The 22,663-nt window shown below is 53.0% G+C and overlaps 8 protein-coding genes across 8 annotated transcripts; 5 read left to right on the forward strand and 3 right to left on the reverse strand.

Annotated features, from left to right (window-relative positions):
• Positions 1–1,424: 1,424 nt before the first annotated feature.
• GNI_118420 (hypothetical protein) lies at positions 1,425–1,837 on the reverse strand (the record flags this gene model as incomplete). The annotated part of the gene is made up of 1 exon (XM_011133483.1): positions 1,425–1,837. A coding segment is annotated over one exon (413 nt), but the record flags the coding sequence as incomplete, so codon positions are not given.
• A 665-nt stretch (positions 1,838–2,502) lies between these two features.
• Positions 2,503–5,657, reverse strand: GNI_118430 (formin-like 2 domain protein; the record flags this gene model as incomplete). The annotated part of the gene is made up of 2 exons (XM_011133484.1): positions 2,503–2,606; positions 2,672–5,657. 2 exons carry the CDS (start codon positions 5,655–5,657, stop codon positions 2,503–2,505), a joined length of 3,090 nt encoding a protein of 1,029 aa, XP_011131786.1.
• A 362-nt stretch (positions 5,658–6,019) lies between these two features.
• On the forward strand, positions 6,020–6,535 carry GNI_118440 (transport particle component Bet3 domain protein; the record flags this gene model as incomplete). The annotated part of the gene is made up of 2 exons (XM_011133485.1): positions 6,020–6,238; positions 6,299–6,535. The coding sequence occupies 2 exons, from the start codon at positions 6,020–6,022 to the stop codon at positions 6,533–6,535; spliced, it is 456 nt and encodes a 151-aa protein (XP_011131787.1).
• A 661-nt stretch (positions 6,536–7,196) lies between these two features.
• GNI_118450 (hypothetical protein) lies at positions 7,197–10,712 on the forward strand (the record flags this gene model as incomplete). Its single annotated transcript, XM_011133486.1, has 1 exon — positions 7,197–10,712. The coding sequence occupies one exon, from the start codon at positions 7,197–7,199 to the stop codon at positions 10,710–10,712; it is 3,516 nt and encodes a 1,171-aa protein (XP_011131788.1).
• A 63-nt stretch (positions 10,713–10,775) lies between these two features.
• GNI_118460 (threonyl-tRNA synthetase) lies at positions 10,776–13,199 on the reverse strand (the record flags this gene model as incomplete). The annotated part of the gene is made up of 1 exon (XM_011133487.1): positions 10,776–13,199. The coding sequence occupies one exon, from the start codon at positions 13,197–13,199 to the stop codon at positions 10,776–10,778; it is 2,424 nt and encodes an 807-aa protein (XP_011131789.1).
• Positions 13,200–13,213: 14 nt separating this feature from the next.
• On the forward strand, positions 13,214–13,482 carry GNI_118470 (hypothetical protein; the record flags this gene model as incomplete). Its single annotated transcript, XM_011133488.1, has 2 exons — positions 13,214–13,298; positions 13,334–13,482. 2 exons carry the CDS (start codon positions 13,214–13,216, stop codon positions 13,480–13,482), a joined length of 234 nt encoding a protein of 77 aa, XP_011131790.1.
• Positions 13,483–13,689: 207 nt separating this feature from the next.
• Positions 13,690–16,194, forward strand: GNI_118480 (coatomer subunit gamma; the record flags this gene model as incomplete). Its single annotated transcript, XM_011133489.1, has 1 exon — positions 13,690–16,194. One exon carries the CDS (start codon positions 13,690–13,692, stop codon positions 16,192–16,194), a length of 2,505 nt encoding a protein of 834 aa, XP_011131791.1.
• Positions 16,195–16,730: 536 nt separating this feature from the next.
• GNI_118490 (hypothetical protein) lies at positions 16,731–22,593 on the forward strand (the record flags this gene model as incomplete). The annotated part of the gene is made up of 3 exons (XM_011133490.1): positions 16,731–17,682; positions 17,719–22,487; positions 22,543–22,593. The coding sequence occupies 3 exons, from the start codon at positions 16,731–16,733 to the stop codon at positions 22,591–22,593; spliced, it is 5,772 nt and encodes a 1,923-aa protein (XP_011131792.1).
• Positions 22,594–22,663: the final 70 nt, after the last annotated feature.

Consider the following 22,663-nt stretch of genomic DNA (forward strand, 5'->3'; position numbering starts at 1 on the left):
GGAGCTGCTGCTATCAGAGCTGCTGTCAGAGCTGCTACTAGACGATGACGGCTTGGTCACAGCGGCGGGCTTCTCATCCTCAGACTCAGCGCTTCTGTGGGAACTGCTGCTGGAGCTACCGCTGGATGACTTAGCCTTAGCAACCGGCTTTTTATGTTCATCCTCGGACTCGGAGCTGCTGTTGTCAGAGCTGCTGTCAGAGCTGCTGCTATCGGAGCCACTACTGGACGTTGACGGCCCGACCACAGGGGCAGGCTTTTCATCCTCATCCTCAGAGCTGCTGCTGTCAGAACTGCTGCTCGAGCTGCTGCTGGACGACTGGGCCTTAGCTACGGGCTTATCTTCAGCTTCGGAGTGCGAGCTGCTGTCCAAGCGGCTGTCAGAGCTGCTACCAGACGATGAGGGTTTGACCACAGCGACGGGCCTTTCATCCTCCGACTCAGAACTGTCAGAACTTGAGCTGTCGTCATCAGAGCTGCTGCGAGATGTTATCGTAGAAGTTAGTTTGTCTTTAGATGTTTTGTTCTTGCTGCCGCTCTTGCCGCCGTTCTCGGACTTCTTGCTTGAATCCGAACTGGAGTCGGAGTTGGAATCAGAGCTGGAATCAGAGCTGGAGTTAGAGCTGGAATCAGAGCTGGAGTTAGAGCTGGAATCAGAGCTGGAGTTAGAGCTGGAGTTGGAGCTGGAATCAGAGCTAGAATCAGAGCCAGCCGCGGAGTGGGTCCTGGTAGTCAGGGCAGAATTGTCCTCTGGTGTTAGATTAATCTTTTTTGTCACTTTATGCTTCTGGTCTTCTGTTATGCACTCAGTATGGTCCTGGAATGAGTCGCCTTGGAACGTCATGTGACAGTCGATGCATGTGAAAGCCCAAGCGTTGTAGCACTTGCCCGTATGGCCCTTCACCTTGGGCTTCTTGAACACGTCTCCACACCCCTCACATTGGAACGATACCATTGACGAATTTTAATAAGCCGTGAGATGGCCAATAAGCCGCCAGACAGCCAATAGATATTGCCGGGAAAAATCGTCTACCTACCTCGCCGTCGTTCCCGACTCCGGTGCTCAGCATTCTCCTGCTGCAGTTCCTAAAGAGACATGACCCTGATCACCACCCTTCCCACCTTCCCTTTCCCAACCAGCCGGTGCTTCTTCAAGTTCCGTGGCTTAGCCCCGTGTTTGACCACCGCATCAACCTTGGCCGCTGGACCCCCGCTTCACCCCCGCTGAAGCAGACACTCCTCAGGCTATGTTCCTTTCCATCCCAAAGCAGCTTACATTGACTATATTTTTAAGCCGTGAAAGCTCTCGATCTTTTTCCGCCAGTTTGCTCTCTATTGCCATATTGTAGCTTAATAAGGCTCTAAAGAATAGCTAATTTGAGATGCGTGGTACACTCCTGAACTGTCAAGGTGATCCAAACCTACTTGAGTTGCGTGACCATGACGGCTTCCTTCTCCTGAAGGAAGTGGCCGCCCTGTTCCAGCTGAGAAATCCTGCTGGTTACCAATGCCTCTCCGAGTCGGTCATTTTCCTTCATTAGTCGTCGACATTTTTCAAGTAATCGTTGTCCTAGGGGTCCCTCGCTCGTAAAACTGGTGGTTGTGGAATTCTCCTTTAATGTGGCTACAGTATTCTCGGCCTGTCCCAGTCGCACTCGAAGCTCGGTTATTTCGGCAACCACAAATGGGTCTATGCTGCCAACCGAAGTCGGCATCTCGGCAAGTTGCCCTTCCTCCTTCTCCAATATTAATAACGCGTTCTCATACTCCAATTCCGCAATTCTAGATTTCAAAGACGACACTTCATCCTGACCCACTATATCATCTCCTGCCAACATTTTTATTGCAGATGAAATTTACTTGTCCATGAAGGGGGCAAAGGCCTGAAGGGGGCAAAGGCCTGAAGGGGGCAAAGGCCTGAAGGGGGCAAAGGCCTGAAGGGGGTATAGACCAGCAAAACTAGGTGGTCTGGCGGGCATCTTCTAGACCAGCAAGTCTGACAGTGGAATTTCCACAAAGGGTTACAAAATGGTTTCTAACTAACTAGGTGCAAAACTAGAAATGTCGACGCTTATAATAGTCGTCGCCTCCAGACCCTAACCTCCTCGAGAACTCCGTGGGAGTTCTGTAGTCTGCGCAGTACGTGTGGTCTCCTTTCCGATTGTATGGGGTATCCACCATGCTCGCTCTAGACTCAAGACCACGCACGTCATAACGCACGTTCGCCCGGATGTCTTGGTCGTAACGAGTTTCCAGTAGCCGTGTATCGGCTGACGGCCTCCCTTCCAACTGTCGACTCTCCATTACAGTCATAGGCCGACCCACGCCGTTCCCACTCAAGCCGTTAACGGTCAAGCCGTTGGCGGTCACCATGCGACTATCGGAGGGGGGACCCGGAATATGGGTGACTCCGGGGTGTCTACGATACATCACTTGCGTGGTTAGACGCGTCGGAGGCGGTTGACCGGGGGAGGCCGATTCGAGATACGCCGAAGGGCTGCGCTTATATCGCGGCATCGACTCCACGGAAGGTGCCGGAGAATCCAGCTGCGTAAAATATCGCGGGTTCGAATCGTAGGAACGCCACGAAGCAGGATCCATAGCCTCCTGACGACGTGAAAGTACCTCCGCGTACCGCGGATCCCCGTATGGCGCGTCGTGCCGGAACTCACCACCCGACCGAGACGCCTCGAAACGACTTGACTCCCCCAGTCGACTCGGAGTGTCCACAAGCCGCCCCTCGAGGCGATCAGTATGATGTCGGTTCAGCGACGCCTCATACCGCCCCGCGTCGTAGCGACTTTCGTTCGTCATCCCCCTGCCCTCATTCGCTATCCTCCCCTCGTTCGCTAACCTGCTCTCGTACAGTCTGCCCTCTGCTCCGAGTCTGCTTTCTGTTGCTCCGAGCCTGCCCTCTGTTGCTCCGAGTCTGCCGTCAACACCGAGTCTGCCTTCGACACCGAGTCTGCCTTCCACACCGAGTCTGCCATCGACTCCGAGCCTGCCGTCGACACCGAGTCTACCATCGACTCCCAGCCTGCCGTCGGCTCCGAGTCTGCTCTCGACCCCGATTCTCGGTTCTCCGAGCCTGGCATCCACTCTGCCTTCTGCTAGTCTTGATGAGACTCCGCCTTCGAGTCTGGCGTCAAGGAGCCTACGCAGTCCGGGGTCCATGCCGATGTCATCTGAGCGTCTATCCAGGAATTCCCGATGTCGCCTGGTATCTGGGTCATGGTCATCTGCCTTGCGAGTAGGTGTTTTAGACAGGCGGCTCGCGACGTGGGCCAAGCGACGTCCAGGCGCTTCGTGGTCCTCGTCAACTGCCTTACGGGAGGATATATGTCTCGAAACGGCACGACGATTTGGTGTAGAGGCCTTGATCTTCTCACGCTCCTCACGCTTTCGTTCTGACTCCCTTTCAAAACATAATTCCCGATACGCCGCCAAAAGGTCTTTCGCAAACAACCCGATCTTCTTGAGGTAGACCAACCGTTCCGCACTCGTTCTGGTATTGCCTACGTCTCCAAACTTAACGACGATCTCCGCCAACAACTCTTCGCATTCCTTCAGCAAAGCCGCAATCGCCTCCAACTGAGCGCCGGCACGTCTCACGAACGGCAGGAACTTGTCGAGAAATACAGCACTTGCCTCAAGTGGGATGTCCGTACGGGGAACATTACCATTGGGGGTGGGAACATTACCATTGGGGGCGGGAACATTACCATTGGGGGCGGAAACATTACCATTGGGGGCGGGAACATTACCATTGGGGGCACTAGCGGGGGTGGTGACAGTACCATTGGTGGCAGTAATTCCACAGGTCATGCCACCCGAGATGGTCCCAGAGATGCTCTGGACGCCTTCGCCGGAGGGGCCACCAAACCTGGCTGTCATGCGGTTAGTAAGATGGCTGGCGACAGAATGACTCGTAGTAACGGGCGACATGGGGGGAGCCGCGTAAGTGTCTGCGGCTACGGCGCTACCGGCGGCAGTCGAATTGGAGTTGCAGCTTGAATTATTAGAGCCTGGATTAGAACCAGCCACGTGGACGGGTTGCATGACACGGCTGAGTGGTTGCATGACAAGTTCTGGGCGGCGGCTACTGGACGTTTTGATATGTTGATCATGGAAGGAAAGCTCATTCTCGATATGAGTCAGAGCTTTCTTATACTCCCCAATTTGTTTTTCTACATCGTCCAGGGCAACTTCTGATTGTTCGATGCAGGAAGGAAGAGGGTCTAATTCCTCCCATATTGACTTGGATTGTTCTTGTATATGTTCTGCAATGACTCTCAGAAGTGTTTTTTTTTGATCGACACTCTTAATAGTCTTCAGAGACTCAACTGAATTTATCTGGATACCCCATACGAGTGGTCTCTTGGTTTTATAATTGACATAATTACCTACCCGAATAATCAGGGAAAGCACCGAGTAAAGAGCGCCAGCTTTACGATCCAAGGAGGCTAGCAAACAACTGCACACAGTTTTAAATTTAAGTAGCTTTGTTGGCACAGTGCTTTCAAACCGTTCGAAAGAATAGTAGTCCAAAATGCTTCTAGTGGTTTCCTGAAATCTGGGTATGTCAAGTAAGGTAAGAAGGAAGCGATCTGCAGGAGCTATATTACTAATATCATTCTCAGTACGCAGTTGATAAAGTTTAGGTACCTCATCCGCACTGGGATAGATACTCAGCAAGCGCTCTACCTTGTATGCGGAAAGTGACCATGTCGAGTCGTGCACGATCCCACTCCCATCGCTGGGTGACTGAGGGGTATCTTGCACAGGCTTGGGGTGCAGATTCAACTCCGACAATGCTCTACGAATAACACTGAAGTCATCAACCAGACCCAAACCCTTGATAGCAATTTCGATACCTTGGACTCGTCTTGTGTCCCCATGCAAAACTGATTTTTTTTTGGGCTTCTCTTCTTGCGCCTTACACGCTAATATCTCCGAACCCTTGCGGTCCTCCATCTCGAAGAAGGTGTCATTTAACTGCTCATACTTGGGATGCAGTGTGATCGGGGGTTCATGCATTCGTTCCCAGATCGTGCCCTCAACCTTTGTCTTCGGAATGCCGAACCAATTGATGGGCTTAGGCGTCCCGTTATCCGGTGGCTTAACTGCCGGTATCAACTCCGGACTAACCACCCGGTCTTCCAATCGACTTGGACCTGGGCACTTGGCTACCCCACCCCTTTTTAAAGGAGGCTTTTTACTACGAATTACAGCCTCTCCAGTTGGAGGAGGCGCCTTGGCCCGACCTTCCACTTGCTTGCCCATACTGATCGACGCCAATAGTGCCCTCATGGGATTCACTGGCGCCGCTGCCACCGCTGTCGGTGAAGCACTCGGCTCGGCTGCAGCTTTTCCAGCAGCTGCCACAGCAGTTGCGGCGGCAGCCGCCGCCGCTGACTTTAACGGAGGCGCATCATTATTCTTGGCTTCCTCTCCCACCTTCTCCGCTTCAGTTCCCTTCGACGGCTCCACCTTCTTCCAGTCCGCACCGTCGCTCGCTGTTTGGCCCACTTTAGCCGCCTCATTTACTCTCGCCTTGATAGCCTCAATTAAGCTCTGCTGTGCCGCATGATCTTCTCCCAAAGTTATTAGTTGGCCGAGTGCTTCCAAATCCTTTTGGAGCAGCGCCCAATTAGACATCCTAAAATGATGGCTCCTTCGGCGGCAACGTCTTCGCCCCCATCAGCCGTGAAAGCACTCGAAGATACCAGCACAAAAAGCGTCAGCTTGGCCGTGCCCAACGCCATACGGTTTCAACTGGTGAGGTCTTTGTGCGACAACAACAGGTAAGGCACTCGGTCGGCATAAGGCAGGCAGGAAAGGGCCGTCTGGCACGTGCCGGAAAGGGCCGTCTGGCACGTGCCAATGGGTTATGTTCCAAGACACACACGTGCGGTGGGTGGGAAACCGATCGTCTAGCACCTGTGGGATCGCCAGAATCGTCGGGTAGATACATATAAGTGAAGGTACAAAGTGTTGCAGTTGCTCGGATTTTGTTGGAGATGTTCGGCTATTCCCTAGGAGCACGCATAACGGATAAGTTGATGTTGGAAAAATCGCGGTGCCATGTCCAGAAAGATATCTTCAAATTTGTTTGCCGAGAATTGTGGCAGCTGTTTTTCCAGAAGCAAGCAGACCGTTTGCAGACGAACAAGAAAGGCGGTTACATTATTTTTGAGGAAGCGTCCCCCTGGCTGAAGAGACTACTGCCCTATGAAGGTGTAATGTTAACCCGGGTGTACACGGGGACATGTGGGGGTATCGTAAGTAATGTGTTGTAGATGGATAGTGGTAAGGTCCCGTTGATTAATGTGAAGTGTGGAAATGACGCAGCGACACTGTTGAGCGAGAAGGAAAAAAAACGGACGGCTTCATTTGGCAATTCTGCGGATGCTCAGGCGGCTTTAATATGTGGCATCATCCGGGGAGCTTTAACGATCTTGGGATGCCCTTGTTTGGTGAGCTACGACCTGGAGAACCCACCGAGTTGCTCGTTCCATGCATTAGTGATCAGCTAGCTATATTTCTACTTAAGTACGCTGCCACTGGCTTGTCCTGTAGATCCATCAGCCACGTTTCCAAATCCACACGGTAAACATCTAAAGCAAACAGAACATAGATGGAAATTTATTAACGAAGGTTGTCAACGAAGGTTGTCAACGAAGGTGGTCAACGAAGGTGGTCAACGAAGGTGGTCAACGAAGGTGGGGCGGATTCTGTCTGACAATCCCGTGCCGGACAATTCCGACTGATAGGGTGCTGATAGGGTGCTGATGGTGGTTAGGGCGGAAGGTCGGCTGAGATTGACTCGTAGCGGGGGATGGATTCGCAGCGAGGGATCGTAGCCGGCTTACACGTTTCATCAAATTCCAGTCGGTGGCTATATCGGCGCTGGGGACTTCTACTATTGGCACGAGTACTAGTCAGGCAGTCCACTTCTGCCTGCTCTTCGGATCCTGCCCTACTTCTACAACGACGGTCCCGAGCGTAGTGTCCACATTTTGGAAACACATTTCCCTTATCGGCGGGAGTTTGCCACAACCGACTGACTAACCGCTTGAACAGCATCGAATCCTCAACTGGTGCACCCCCGCTAGCGCACCAACAACTCATCGCGCCCTTTTTGAACCGACAAACACGCGTGTGCTCGCTCACAAAAATGATGTTCAATGCGCTCGGATGGAGGCGAAGCAAGTTGCAGGGTGTACTGTGGGTTTTGGGGTTTTCCAACTTCTCCCCGGATATATACAAGTGAAAATAGCGGACCCACCAGCACGCGCAGATTTGACCAGAACCGAAAGCAAGGATGGCGCGGAGCGGGCCAAGCGTCCCTGGAGTGGATCCAGCGGCGAGCCGCCCCCGAAACACCTCAAGTCGAGCCGGCCGGACCACGACCGCCCAGAAATCGGGAAACAGCCGGACGCCGAAGGCCCAGGAACCGGGACACCGGCTGCTGGCCGCCAAACGCAAGACCGGGTCCCGCACCCCCCAGCGCATGGCCAGCGCGCCCAAGCACCCGAGGACGACCTGGCGCGCCGGAATTTCGTAACCGAGGTGCGCAAGGAGCTGGACTGGCTAAAGAGCTTGCGTCCGGCGACTACAGGCGTGCGAATGCACGTCCCATCCTGCCTAGGTCTGTACGGATGCCTGAGTAACCGCTATATAGATTGCCCTGGCGGCATGAAGGTGGAGAAGCGCGATTGCAGGCCCCTGTCGTCCTTCTTCCAGGACCTATCGCCGTCGACGCCAGTCGTACCCTCGGCGTACAACCGGCGGAAGACCGAATACTTCACCGTCCATCCGCCGCTCTCAATGTTTGGAGACATGATAGACGTCAGTCTCCACCCAGCCCGACTCTACCAAGAAGCGCGGGGGGAAACCTTGGTCGCACTGCCTCGCCCATTTGGCGGCAGCGTCATCCGGAAAGAAAGCCACAGTCCGAGAAATGAACGCAACTCCGAAAGACCTGAACGTAATTCGGAACGCCATCCGGACCGTAACCCGGAAAGGGTTGAGCGCAACTCAGAAAGGGTTGAGCGCAACTCAGAAAGGACAGAGCGCAGCACCGAACGGGTTGAGCGCAATCCCGAAAGAGTTGACCCCGACAGGTTGAAGGTCGTGGAGAAGGTGGAGCGTAAGACATCGGGTAGACTTGGCTTGCCGTATATGCGGCTGATTGGACCGGGGCAAGTTTCCGTCGCTTCCTTGATTGCATCGCAGGCCAAGAGCACTGAGTCTCTGCGGTTCTTGCTCTCGCTGCCGGAACCACCGCAGCCGTTGTATTTCCAAGGCAACTTTTATGTCCCGCGGTGTAAAGCGTGGACTTGCAGTAGGCACAGCCGCATGCACCATGAGCCCACCAGTGGAGGAGTCCCATCCCGAGAAGACCGGGCCTTCCAAGCTATCGCGTGGTCGAAGACCGAACCGTTGTCGGTACCGCCCGTCTGCAGCTGTAAGGACCCCGCTAAAGTAAAACGGTGGACGCGCGCCCTAGAACTGTCTGTAAACCAAAACTTCAAATCGTCACCTAATAAGCCACCGACACTTGGTCTTTCGCTGACCGAAACAGAAGCCAAGACGCACTCCGAAGCTGGTTCTTATACTACCACTGCTGTTCAACCTACAGATCCGCCTCTGGCAACCCCGCCTAGACCAGACCCACACAGCGAGACCGCACCGGTTCCTATGCAGACGGCCGGCAGCAAGCCTGACGATAACAAGGTTGATGACGGCAAGGGTGATGACGGCAAGGGTGATGACGGCAAGAGTGACGGTGGCAACGCAAGTAGTAAGGCTGACAATGGCAAGCCTGATGCTAGTAGTGAGGCTGACGTCGGTGGTAAGGATAACGCTAGTAAAATCAATGATGGTAACGTTGAGGGCAGTAAGGTTGATGGAAGCACGACTGAACGTCCCCCAGAAGATGTACCCATGCAAACGGAAGATGGTCCGGTGCGAGAAGCACGGCCGTCAGTCCCCGACGAGACAACTTTGCTGGCCGTGTCGAGTCAGCCTGGCGTGGACGAGCCGGTTGAAGGAACTCAGGCTGAAGGAACCAACGCCGAAGGAGCTCCCGCTGAAGGAACTCAGACTGAAGGGACTCACGCTGAAGGAGCTCAGGCTGAAGGGGCTCAGGCTGAAGGAACTCAAGCTGAAGGACGCCAGACTGAAGGAGGCAAGGCCGAAGACGGCCAGGCTGAAGGAAGTCAGGCTGAAGGAAGCCAGGTTAAAGGAAGTCAGGCTGAAGGAAGTCAGGCTGAAGCAAGTAAGCCTGGTGTCCCGGACGTTGGTCCTCCGACCGGCTCGAAACCGGTCGCCGAAAAGACGGCTGTGGCCGAGTCTGCGGACAGTGGCAGCGGGGTCGAGAAGGAAGGCGCATCGTCCGGACGAGGGACTACTGAAGCAACGGTGCCTGGGGGAGGAGCGGCTGGAGAGCAGGCGGTTGCTAGTGGGGCGAAAGCGCCGCTTGGACACCCGAACGAAGCAGGGCCTTTGGAGTCCAAGGTGGCGGTTGCGGAGCCAGAGTTGCGGCCAAAACAAGTGACAGGCCAGGTGGCGGATAGTTCGAAGCCGAACAGTTCGAAGCCGAACAGTTCGAAGCCGGTGGATGGTTGGAAACCGGGGGACGGTTTGAAGCCGACCGTGCTGCCTGCTCCGAGTCCCGCGGGTTCGAGTCCAATTGCGGGCAAGGTGGACCCGATGGCGGAGTTGCTGGAATTAGAGGAAGAGTTATTGTATGAAGCGGAGACGTGTAAGACGTGTGGTGGGTTGACCTATTACCCGTTTTCATTTATCCAGATTCCGTTGAGCAGTCACTTGCCGACATTGCAGCAAGTGCTGGAGGTGTTTTGCCTACCGCCGAACACGGATGTGACGTGCGATGGGCCGCACATCACGGCGACCATTACGACCAAGTCGCCGGCGCACGAGTGGCGATGTTTCCAGGCGGTTGCCGTCAAGTGCCCGGACAGGCCGCCATTAATATACGACGTCTGCGGTGAGTCATTCATCCCCGGGATTCCGACGAAACCTGGACAACGAAGACCCAACGAAAAGGAGATCCCCATCCGATCAACGGAGACAACGCCCTTGACACCTCCATCGCACCACTACCTTAACTGCGTCAAGGTCATTCCTGGTGCCATTTCCACCGCGACCCCTCGACCACTCGACTTCAGAACAAACGCGCCACAAACGAATCGTCTCTCCGCATCGGGTCTCTCCGCATCGGGCTCCTTGACCAACATGGCTGCCATGGTTTCTGGCGCCATGGTTTCTGGCGCCATGGTTTCTGGCGGCACGGTTTCTGGCGGCACGGTCTCTGGCGGCACTCCCTTAGCGGGCACACCCTCTGCCCTGGGGCAGGACCCAGCGCACAAACCTCTAGGTGCAGACCTTCGAGCTCCGGTGGCCGGTCTGCGTTCTAACGACGCTAACTTGTCGATAACAACGCTCTCTTCGCGACGACCATTTTGCGTTCGACTACGGAGCCTAGTTGACATGGACAAAGCTCTCAAGATCGCGCAAGCCACAGCCCCGCCCGAAATATCGTCCCACAACGCTGAGACCCCCGAGTTTAGAACTGCCCTAGCCGAGTACAAGGAACAAGTCTCAGTACTCGCCCAATTGGACGCAGATCTTGAAACTGTGAAGGCCGAATGTCTAGCCATAACCGTCGCAGGAATCAAACGGTAACCATCCAGGCGTCGATAAAGTTCCACATAGCGAACCACAATCATTTCCCAGCATTAATTTGATTTACGAAAAATTATATTCTGGTTGACTGCGTTTAGCCACATTCCTTAGACCTTCAAATAGTTCAAGGAGCTCTGGTAAAGTCATGATTTTCTGTCTTTGTGGGTCTTCTCTGCAGCGCACTGCGATGGTTCTATCGGCTTCTTCTTTTTCGCCCACGACGAGCATGTAGTTCCAGTAATAAATGGAGGCCTCCCGAATCTTCTTGTTGATGGTGCTGTTCGAGGTATCTACGTCCACGTCGTATCCTTCCAAGTTGAGAACATCCTTCAACCATGCTGCGTACCTGGAGGACTTTTCACTGATGGGGCAAACGAGTGCTTGGCGAGGAGATAGCCAGAAGGGCAGCTTGCCCGCAAAGTGCTCGATGAGAACGGCAGTAAATCTTTCCACTGACCCCAGAATAGCACGATGGATCATTACAGGCCGAGCAAAGCCAGGACGCACCTCCGTTTCCAGACTGCCATCCAACACTCTGAGTTTGGTCTCCGCCTTGCCTTGCGTTTCATCCATGCCCACTTCGGCAACGGCCGTCGCAGGACTTGTCTCATCCGCAACGGCTTTGGCAGGACTTGCAGCCTCGGGCTTGGCGGTCTCGGGGGCAGCGTTGTCGACAGCTGGCTTCTCGTCAGTAGCCTTGTTGGCTTCCTCAGTCTTTTCGAAATTCTCAGCCGTCTTGTACTGAAGGTTAAAGCGGATGGGTAACTGGAAATCAAGTTGAATGGTGCCGCACTGGTGGCTTCTACCGAGTGCATCGAAGACCTTGATATCGATCTTGGGCCCATAGAATGCGCCGTCGCCCTTGTTAATGGACCAGGGTATTTCTGACTCATCAAGTGCATCGGCGAGCTGTTTTTCGGCGGTATTCCAGAGCGAGAGTTCTCCGAGTGCTTTCTTGGGTCTAGTGGACAAAACGACCTTGAAGGTGAACCCGAAGAGGTGATAGCAATGTTGCAGGAACTCGAGCGCGCCCGCAACTTCCTTCTGGACCTGGTGCAGCTCGCAGAAGATGTGGGCATCGTCCTGTTGGAAGCGTCGAACGCGTGTTAAGCCAGTAAGGCTTCCCGAAAACTCGTTTCTATGAAGGGCAGCAAAGTCCGCAATACGAATGGGCAGCTGTCGGTAGCTGAGATTCATGTGCTTGAAGATGCAACAGTGCGTCGGACAGTTCATCGGCTTAAGGCCCCACTCCTTGCCTTCAACGTCTAGGACAAACATGCAGTCCTTGTAGTTCTGCCAGTGGCCGGAGACCTTGAACAAGTCGGAAGAACAAAGATTGGGGGTGGTGACCTCGTCGAAGCCTCTATAGCGGTATTCCAGTCTGATAAAGTCAATAAGCTTGTTATAGATTCGCGTACCCATCGGGGTCCAGAAGGCGCAGCCCGGGGCATAAATGGGTTCGAAGAAGAAGAACCCAAGCTTCTGACCCAGCAACCGGTGGTCGCGTTGCTTCGCCTCTTCCACTCGCTTTTTGTGCTCCTTCAGCAATTTAGCGTCGGGGAATGCAATTCCGTACACCCTCTGCAGTGAGTCGCCCTTAGAGTCTCCCAGCCAGTAGGCCGCAGAGTGCTTCTCTATAACAAACGCCTTGATCCACCCCAAGTGGGGGAGATGCGGGCCCATACACAGGTCCACGAACGGTCCACATCTGTACACAGTAGTCATGACTCCTTCGGGCACCTTAGAGTCAATGATAGCCAGCTTGAAGGGGTTTTCTTGGAAGAGGTACTTGGCCTCATCCTTAGTAATCTCCAGCCTCTCAAACCGGGCCTGGGTAGCCACTGCCTCACTGGCTTTTTTCTCAATCTGCGCGTAATGGGAGTCCGAGACCGCCAATTTGTCGCCAGTATAAAAGTCGTAGTAAAAACCGTTCTGCAAAGCGGGACCGATACAGACTTTGGCGCCAAATGCCTGCTCCACCGACAGACCCAGCAAATGGGCCGAAGAATGCCAGAACACGTGTTTGGCATCCGGGTCGTCAAACTTCAACAGCTCCAACTTACAGGAAGCCGGCAAGGGACGATTCATGTCCCAGAGTCGCGAGTTCTCATCGTGCCCGTCGTCGCTGACGTCGTCAACAGAAAGATCGTCAAGAGCATCAACAGCCGACTCCTTCACGTCTTCCAAAAAGATAACTCTCGCAACAATACACCCTTTGACTTTAATCTGCTCAGCTATCATCTGAGGGGTCGTAACCTCACTCTGCCCCTCCTTCACATCTCCAGACGGCAATTCAATGGTGATGGGCTTCGGAGGGTTAGTCTTCAATAACTCCGCCCTCTCAGCCTCTCGGGCCGCCTTCAACTCGTCGAACAACGCCAGACGGTCGGCCACGAAGGACGCGTTGGGCTGCAACTCGAAGTCGCCACCGACCTGCACTCCCGGCGTCAACGTGGGGATGGTGCCTTGAAAAACTCGACGATTCATTTACGGCAAAAAAAATGTTCGATTTTGGCGCTTCTTTGAAGAAAGTCATCGCTGGGATCTCAACCACCGCTGGTCTTGACTTCATAGATCCCAAACTACGTAAGTCGTATGTCAAGTGCACACCTGTTCCTTAGAGGTATTCGAATCGCCTGATGACGCACAGGCTTTCACGAAAATCGGAGCGCTGCATGCCCTAAATGATTTCAAAGCGCCCACCCTGGATTCAAAGAAATGCCTCGTGGGACTTACCAAAATCTTATATTTGCTCAACAAGGTAAATTGAATTTCGAACATAAACTTCGAACATAAACTTCGAACCCCGACTTCCATCACCGTTGCCCTCTTCGGGGCTTGCTACCACGCCCCGCCCGTCCTTCCCTTTCCATCTTCTCCGAAATCTCAGGGAGAAAAATTCGACGAACGAGAGGTAGTGGATATCTTCTTCGCCGCTACGCGACTCTTTCAATCGTCATCCAAGAATGTAAGGCGAATGGTACATGTTTTATTCAGGACCCTGGACGTTTCTGAGGATGTATCGTTCGTTATAACATCGAGTTTGTCAAAAGATATTTCAGGAGACTTTGTGTGTTTGCGCGCGAATGCGCTGCGCACGATTGTTCGAATATTAGATTCGCAGACTGCAGTATCGTTTGAGCGTCAACTTAACACAGCTATCGTGTCTGAGAAGCCATTCCTGGCGGCCACGGCGTTGTTTTGTTGTTTCCATCTTCAGAAAATATGTCCTGAATTGGTGAAGCGCTGCCTTGTGCAAATTGCTGGTCAAATGAATTCGAGCAACGCCACCGTTCAAGCGCATGCTATTCAGGTGTTATCTGAAGTGAATAAGAATGACAGATTGGCTTTGCATCGATCAATAACGAATTTTGCCTCGGCAGTAATTGGAAATCCGGTGGCTGAAACCTATTTGATTGGACAGTGTCGCAAGTTGCTGGAGCAGCAACATGCGGATTCCAATTTGGACTCGAGCTTGCTGGAATACCTGAATTTGGAACTGACGCGTACCACTGAAGATATGGTGGCACTGGAGGCAGCGAAGAGCGCAATTGCGCTGGCACTGGAGTGCCCGAAGTTCAACAACGACCCTGAGAGGTTCTTGAACGTCCCGGTTGCCCTGAACATACTCAAGGAGTTTTTGGAGCATGATAAGGATATGGTTCGGTATGCTTCAATTCGTGTTTTATATCACGTGGCTAGGAAGCAGCCTCGTTTCCTGAGCACATTGTGTGAAGACATTGAACCACTGCTGACGGACTCTTGCAAGCCTGTGGCTGTCCTGGCGTTAATTACGTTGCTGAAGTGCGACGCGCCGCATGACAAGAAGTTCTTTATGAAACAGGTGGGGGACTTGATTGTTGACGTGTCGGACAGCCAAAAGGTGGAGATCATCAATGCTTTGGAGGAATCATGCTTATCGGACCCTCAGAAGGTAGCTACTGTGGTAAAGTTCATTGCTGCGCAGTTGCGGGATGAGGGGGGCAAGAAGGCTAAGGCGTGCGCGGTCAGTACGTTGACTAAGCTTTCGAGTGTGTATCCGGCCATACATGAAGAGTGTATCGCGGACTTGTGCGACTTTATAGAGGACTGTGAGCATCAGTCGATCCTCATTTACATTATCTCTTTCCTCGGCCTGGAAATTCCAAAGACCAAGACTCCTGGCACGCACTTGCGGATTTTAGTGAACCGCGCCATCTTGGAGACGCCGGGCGTCCGGGCTGCCGCGGTCGACGCCATGACTTCCATCGCCCAGCAATGTCCAGAGCTCGCTCCGGCAGTGGTGGCTGCCCTCAAGTCCCATATGGTCAACGATACCAACGACGAGGTCCGGGAAGTGGTGCACTACAGTCTGAAGGTCCTGGGAGCCGACGTAAATGTCGACGGGTACGTGTCCGACGGGTCCACGACTATAAATGACCTGCTGGTTTCCGAGGACTCGGAGCTGGAGTTCTCGGTAGACGCGCTGATTGACGAGTGCAACAAACACCTGGCACACAACAACCCGGCTCGAGTGGACGTGAATCAGCTCCCGAGTGCCGCAGAGTACGAAGAACAAAAACTGGTGGCGTTGCGGAAGACGCAGGCGAAGGCGGGTGTGATCAGCAGCGCTGTTGACCAGACGGAAGGCGGTGCGGTGCAGCCGGCCGCAGCCATGTCGCAGGTGCGTACGCAAGACGTCAAGTTGCGCGTAGTCGAAACTGTGGCTAAGTTCACGGAGAACCGCGTGGTCATCGAAAACGTGGACGCTATCTCGACGTCCATGCTGCTCACGGAAACAGAGGCGGAGTACCAGGTTAAGGCGCTCAAGTACGTGTGCGACCAGGGCAAGTACATTGTCGTGCAGGTGAATGTCACAAACACTATCGAAAGCCAGGTTCTCGAACATGTGGAATTGCGCACGAGCAGACCCAACACGCCAGTGTATAAAGTGGCCCTAGTAACCACGATTCCGGAGCTGCCATACAATATGACCAAGTCCATTTGGATGCTCATGGAACGGGAGCAGGAATCCGACTTGAGTGAACTGCTACTAGAAAAGGAGGAGATCGTACTCGGCACCACGCTTGCCTTTACCGTCAACGACGGCGACGACTCTTACCCCGACGACTACGCTATGAACCAGCTCAAAATCAGGCCTGAAGATCTTTTCGGCGAACTGACTTCCTCGCCCGGGGACATGATGCACCGCTGGCAACAACTGGAAGCCGAAGAACAGGTTGTAAAGCTGAACTACGGCACGCAACAGGACCCCAGTCAGATCGTTGACGCCATTAAGAAGCTACCTAACTCCTATGTCGCCGAAAGCCCCTTCGGCGCGCCTGGCCAAGTATTTGTTGGCCTACGGCTTGTTGGCGGCGTAGAGCTCTACACCCTCTTCCATATTGTCAGAGCCAACAAGGGCACACTGGCCAAGGTTGCTATACGAAGTGTAAATCCCATTGCCGTGCAAATCATGAGCAAAATCGCTGCGAAATTATAAATGTGAACAACGCGCAATCGTGTGCGCACGCGTGTGCACGCGCTCCAGCGTTGGATAGGGACTAAGCGAATCCAATCAGAGCGCGCCACTCAGTCAGGACGCCGGGGCAGTACGTTTAGTAAGATCTACAGTGGGCCCTGGGTGGTCGTAAAGTCCCAGCGCGCGTCACGCGCTTCTAGGGCTCGCGCGCGAGAAGGCGCACCTCTTGAATGGTGGACCACAATTTTTCAAAGTCAGATAAAACCGCGGAAAGTGCTACCCCGCAGGGCCGAAAAGCAGCACTGCAAGCGCCCTCTCCAACTGCCTTGTCTTCGTCCCCGTCCAATAAGAAATCTGAATCTCATGCCCGCACGCAATCGCCGCGGCTCGTTGGCCTCAAATCGTCCATGAGATTGAGGCAAGATGGTTCGTCAAAGGCGCCGTTTGTGTCACGTATTTCGTCTCTTGATCCCAAGGACAAAGAGTCCAATTTAGCGTCGCCATCCAGTGTGCTCAGGTCGGCACTGAATGGCGAGGGATTCCGTGGAGGAACGAGTATGGTGTTGAAGGCTCCGACGAAGCGAGTCCAAAACTTGAAAGGGCCTGTGAAGTCCTATGTCGGTCAATCAATAATGGAGCAAGCGATCAACAAGGCGATTGGAAACACGAGGCACGGAGGTCAAGTGAAGCATGTAAGGGGAAAAGTTAAGGGAAAGGGGGAAGTCCTACCGTCGGGACATGACCCTCCCGCGGTCGCAAAGCAAGACACCCTAGGAAAGGCTCTCAGTCGTGCTGGTTCAGGTGGAAAGCTCTCAGAGGTTAAGGTGGGAGGTGGGAGCAAGCACGCCAAGGGAAAGGATGGCGAAGGTCAGGATGGCGTTAAAGGAAGTCTTGGAGGGGGAAGTCTAGGGGGCGGAAAGAAACTACGTTCAAAACGGCTCTCGGCTAGACAATTAGTCCAAGTGGCGCTACGGCATGGGAAGTCGCCGGCAGTGGAAGACCTGGGGCGTGGGAAAAAGTCCGCGGCAGATACAGAGAGCAGCGAAACGGTTACGACTTTCGTAGACTCGGAGGAGTCTTTACCGCCCCCGTCCGAGATAGCGGACAACCCGGTAGCGCTGGAGCTGTATGAGATGTCTCGAAAGTATGAGGCTCATGTGAGAAAGATCAGGGACGAAAAAAGTATGCTTGAAGAGCATAATTACCTACTCCTGTCTCAGCTGATGACTAAGAAGAAGATGCATGAACGTGAAAGAGAACGCGCAGATGAGTTACGGAACTACATACTTGACGTCTGCGAGACCTACGATGATATTGAAGGCAGGGTTAACGATCTTTCTTCATTATTCCAATTGCACCTAGAGTCCCTAGCCGATTCCGTGGCTATGGCCTGTGTGTTCGCTTTTCGTGGAGATCTGGAATCCCAAGAATATTCTCTTCGTGCTCTAGAGCCCGTAAAAAAATTGGATCCGAGATTACACGACCTGTACGACCAAATAATAGCTCGACGTAACGACCCAGACAATCACCGGGAAAATTACGTAGCTCCACCACCGGCCTCATTTTATCCTTTCTCTTCCACCAACCGCGAATGGGTTAAGGGGGAAAGCGCCCCCGTCTACCAGAGGACACACAAGAGGCAATTAGAGGAGGACGCAGAAGACCAGCTAGATGGTCGCAAACCCACGTCATTAAGACCCACGAAAATGAGATCGTTCGCTGATCGTGTCTATGAGCTCCAACGCTACTCCGTTAATGAACTACAACCAATAGGTCCCCGAGGCATTCGCGCTCAATGTGGCTTCTTGAATATCAGGGACACAGGGAAAATCCTCTCGACCCGAATTAAGATGGTGGGCGATGACCAACCCGATGAGGAAGACTTTGAGATAAAACCAGCTCCTGTTTCCGACGCTGCTGATGATTCTGCTCAGAAGGAGGAAGTAGAAGACGGAAAAACCAAGCCGAAGGAAGGAGAAGTGAAGGAAGGAGAAGTGAAGGAGGGAGAGGCCAAGGAAGGAGAGGCCAAGGAAGGAGAGGCGAAGGAAGGAGAAGCCAAGGAAGGAGAAGCCAAGGAGGGAGAGGCGAAGGAAGGGGAGGCGAAGGAAGGAGAAGCCAAGGAAGGAGAAACCAAGGAAGGAGAAGCCAAAGAAGGAGAGGCCAAGGAAGGAGAAGCCAAGGAAGGAGGGACGGCGCGGAGGTCAAGTAAAAGGATTAACATTCGGCATGTAACGCACGAGGAGGAATTGATAACCAATCATGCCGTTTGGCAGGCGGCTCCGAATGGCGAATTTCACCGAGGTCCCGTGCTGATGTTGCGTCGCATCCCAGAGCAGACGAAGGAGCAGAAGTTGCGTTCAGTTGCTCCTAGTTTGGTTTTCCATTTGACTATGGCAGCGGACCGCAAGGCTTTTGACAGTGACGAAAGGAGTGATGCTTCAGCTATCAAGGGTGTGGTGACTGTGCCTTTGGTGCATGCGAGTGCCAGAACAGGTATCACTGGGGTGTGGCCGGTGTTTGACAGTGCGTCAAGGAAGCAGTTGGGCACAATCATGATTAGATTGACTCCGTTTGGCGATTTGGATTACTTGCCCGCAGATTTGCGTCAGCACCGTGACATGGGAACGGTTAATGAGAAGGTGACTCCTGCGGAGGTGACCATGGCTGAGATTCAGGATGACCTGATGGCTCAAATGGGTATAGGTCCTTTACACGAGAAGAACTATTACAATTTAGATTATATGGAGGACGTCTACGACTTGGTTTCAGCCAATATTGACAAAATGGACCCGGAGTCTCTGAGGCAACTGGTACAACAGTATCTGGCGGAGGAGTATGTGCCAAGAAGGCGGCATCAGCTTAACCTATCCGGTGATGAACTAGCTAACATACCGGCTTTGTATTCGGCCAAGGTTGTCCAGGATGAACTATCAAAACGACAACGTCAATTAGTAGACGTCGTCCAGGGACCAGACCAATGGTGGGGTTATAATACCAAGCGGCTAGTGGACATGCTTCAGGACGTCAGTGAACTTTATTATTATCAAGTACAAGAACAACCTTGGTCTGAAGCATTTCGACCAATTTTGTCCAAGTTCAAAAACAAGATCAGCTTTGATCAGAGGGATATAGATGATGAAAACTTCATCATTCCGCTCGTGCAACAATGCGTATGTGGAGAACCCAATACAGAACAGTTTCGCATAACCATACCCGTTCTGGACACCTTTCGCTACTTTGATATCCAAGTTCCCAAAGAGAAGACCAACAAGGTAGTAACAGTCAACCTGAAGGTGGAAGCCGTACGATGTAACGTCCAAGTTGACCTTCACAACTCGGTTGCATATCTCACTGAAGGCTTCGACTCCAGCACAAAGGATTGGAAGAATCAGTTGAAACCGGAAACGAAAAAAGCTCAGAAAGAATCTGCAACTAAGGTTGAAGTGAAGGCTGTGGAAAAAGGAAAAGAGGAAAAGACGAGGGGCGGCGGACGGAACAAGCTAGCTAACCGCTTTCAGGAATTTGCAAAGACAGATCAACAGAAAAAGGACGCGGAGGGCGGAGTCAAGGGCGGAGCTAAGGGTGGACCGAAGGATGAGGAAGCGGGGAAGAAACTCCAGGTCAAGAAGGATGAGGCGCAGGAGAGGGTGGTGGATAAAAGCAAAGGATCATTGGACTATGAAGAGGTCATTGGCATCGCCATCGGTTGCTTGGACTACGCTGAGCTGAAGCCCATGGTGGGGCCGGAGATCATTTTTACGGGGGCAGGCAAACCGAAAGCGCGTGTTGAGCAAAAGCGGGATCCCGATACGAATGACAGGCTGTTGTTCAACGGCGAAGGGATCGCAACTGACACTATCAAGGAGTGGGAAGCGATTGAGCGGGAGCCGGGTGACTGGCCCCCGTTGGACGTACCCAAAATCGTAATTAACACCACTGGAGAAGTCGGGTATCCGGATGAGATTTACGAGGCGGCATATCTCAATCCGTTTTTCGAGGTCCCTGATGACTACTTTCTCCACATGAAGCGCCGTTCGGATGATGTGGTTAGAGCACGACGCCAGCAGACCGCAGTGGAGGCCGCGGCCAAGGCCGCAGCGGCTAAGGAAGCGAAGCATCGCCACGAAGAAAAAAAGACCAAGAAGACCACGCCGGACGGTGAAATCGTTGAAGAGACGGAGATCAGCTCCTCAGAGTACACTAGTTCCTCTTACACCGGAAGCTCCTCATCATACACGTCGGAGAGCGAGTCGTCGGGTTCCTATACCTCTAGCTCCTACACATCTTCCAGCTACGACAGCAGCTCCTACAGCTCCAGCTCTTACACTTCAAGTAGCTATGATAGCAGCAGCAGCTACACGTCTACCAGTGGCAGCGTTGACAGCTACAGCAGTGGATCCAGCTACACGTCCTCTGCAGGCTATACTTCCGGGGAAACGAGCGTGCTTGAACCAAGTCCTAGACTGAAGCCACCTCCGCCTAGCCGGAGAGGACCTCCCAAGAAGCGGCCTCCAACTCCTCTGCCCACCATCCTGGAGGAGGAAGCAATGGAAGAGGAGGAGCCCATTCCTGATGAAGAGATGGAACTCGGGCGCTGGCCGTCAGAAGAGATTCCTTTAGCTGCATGGCCCTCGGAAGAACTACCTCTCGCGGAATGGCCAGACGAGCAGGAGGAGGAGGAGGTACAAGAAGAAGTCTCAGAGGCGCCATGGATAGACTTCCCGGAGTCGGAGGAAAGTATTACTGAAGAAGTTCAAGAGAGATTCTCATGGTCTGGAGAATCGATTGAAGAAGCTCCGGAGGTTGTCGAAGAAGAGGAAATTGTGGAGGAAGAAGAGCCGCTTGAAGAAATTGTGGAGGAAGAAGAGCCGCTTGAAGAAATTGTGGAGGAAGAAGAGCCGCTTGAAGAAATTGTGGAGGAAGAAGAGCCGCTTGAAGAAATTGTGGAAGAACAAGAGTCGCTTGAAGAACTTGTGGAAGAACTCGAGGAGGAACCGCTAGACGAATTCCTGGAAGAGCCCCTGGAGGATCTTTTTGACGAGAAGATTCAAGAGGACCTGGAAGACTTTTTGGAAGACGAGGAAGTTGTCTTGAAATCACCGGTGGAAGAGCTGATAGAAGAGATCGATAGTAGTGTTGAATCCATTCTAGAGGAAGAGATCCCTGTAATTGTGCTTCATAGGCCAGAAGAAGAGGAAGCGGAGGAAGAAATTTTGGAGCCAACGATTATCGAAGAAGAGGAAATTGATGAAGTGGAGCCTGAGGAGATTGAAGTCGAAGAAGTTCCGGAAGAAGAAAAAGTGGAACTCGAGATAGAAGAACCTCCTGAAGAAGTTCTGGATGAAATGGAGGAAACAGTTTCAGAAGTATTCGATGAGGCGCTTCCTGAAGTAGTGGAGGAAGAGATCATGGTTGAGGAACCGGTCTATGATATTCTGGAAGAACAAGCAGATGAGGTAGTAGAAGTGGATCGAGTTGAGGAACTCCCGGAGGTGCGAGAGGAAGAACAACTGCCTGTTGAAGAAATCGAGGAGCAGGAAGTTGAAGACGAACTCGTTCTGCCTTTGACCAGAGAGATGAGCATATTGGAGGAGAAACGGGAAGACATTGTGGAGCGAATGCCGACAATGGTCGAAGAACTATCAGTCGAAGAGTTGCCCGAAGCAATTGAGGAAATACCAGCACCGATTGAGGAGTTACCAGAGGTGGTCGAAGAGCTGCCGGAGGTAATCGGAGAGCTGCCGGAGGTGATTGAAGAGTTACCGGAGGTCGTCGAAGAGTTGCCTGCGATCATCGAAGAGTTGCCAGCGATCGTCGAAGAGTTGCCAGAAGTGATTGAGGAGTTGCCGGAGGTGATTGAGGAGTTGCCAGAGGTGATTGAAGAGTTACCAGAGGTGATTGAAGAGCTACCAGAGGTAGTTGAAGAGCTACCAGAGGTAGTTGAAGAGCTACCGGAGGTGATTGAGGAGTTACCCGAAGTAGTCGAGGAATTACCAGAGGTAGTTGAACAGTTGCCGGAGGTGATTGAGGAGTTGCCAGAGGTGATGGAGGAGTTGCCAGAGGTGATTGAGGAGCTACCAGAGGTAGTTGAAGAGCTACCGGAGGTGATTGAGGAGCTACCCGAAGTTGTCGAGGAATTACCAGAGGTAGTTGAGGAGTTACCGGAGGTGATTGAGGAGTTGCCGGAAGCAGTCGAGGAGCTACCAGAGGTAGTTGAAGAGCTGCCAGATGTGATTGAAGGGTTGCCAGAGATGGTTGAGGAGTTGCCAGAGGTAATCGAAGAATTGCCAGAGATGGTTGAGGAGTTGCCAGAGGTAATCGAAGCGATGCCGGAAGTGGTTGAAGAAATGGCGGAGGAGGTGGTTGAAGAGGTGCCTGAGTTTGTCTCCGCCGAGTCCCTGCAAGAGGAGGCGCGGCTAATCACGGAAGAAGAGCGAGCCAGCGACGAGTACGTCTCGCTGGAGCCGACCCTGGAGTCACTGCCGTCGGG

The sequence above is a fragment of the Gregarina niphandrodes genome, assembly GCF_000223845.1.
Source record: "Gregarina niphandrodes unplaced genomic scaffold scaffold00028, whole genome shotgun sequence".
Taxonomy (NCBI): domain Eukaryota; phylum Apicomplexa; class Conoidasida; order Eugregarinorida; family Gregarinidae; genus Gregarina; species Gregarina niphandrodes.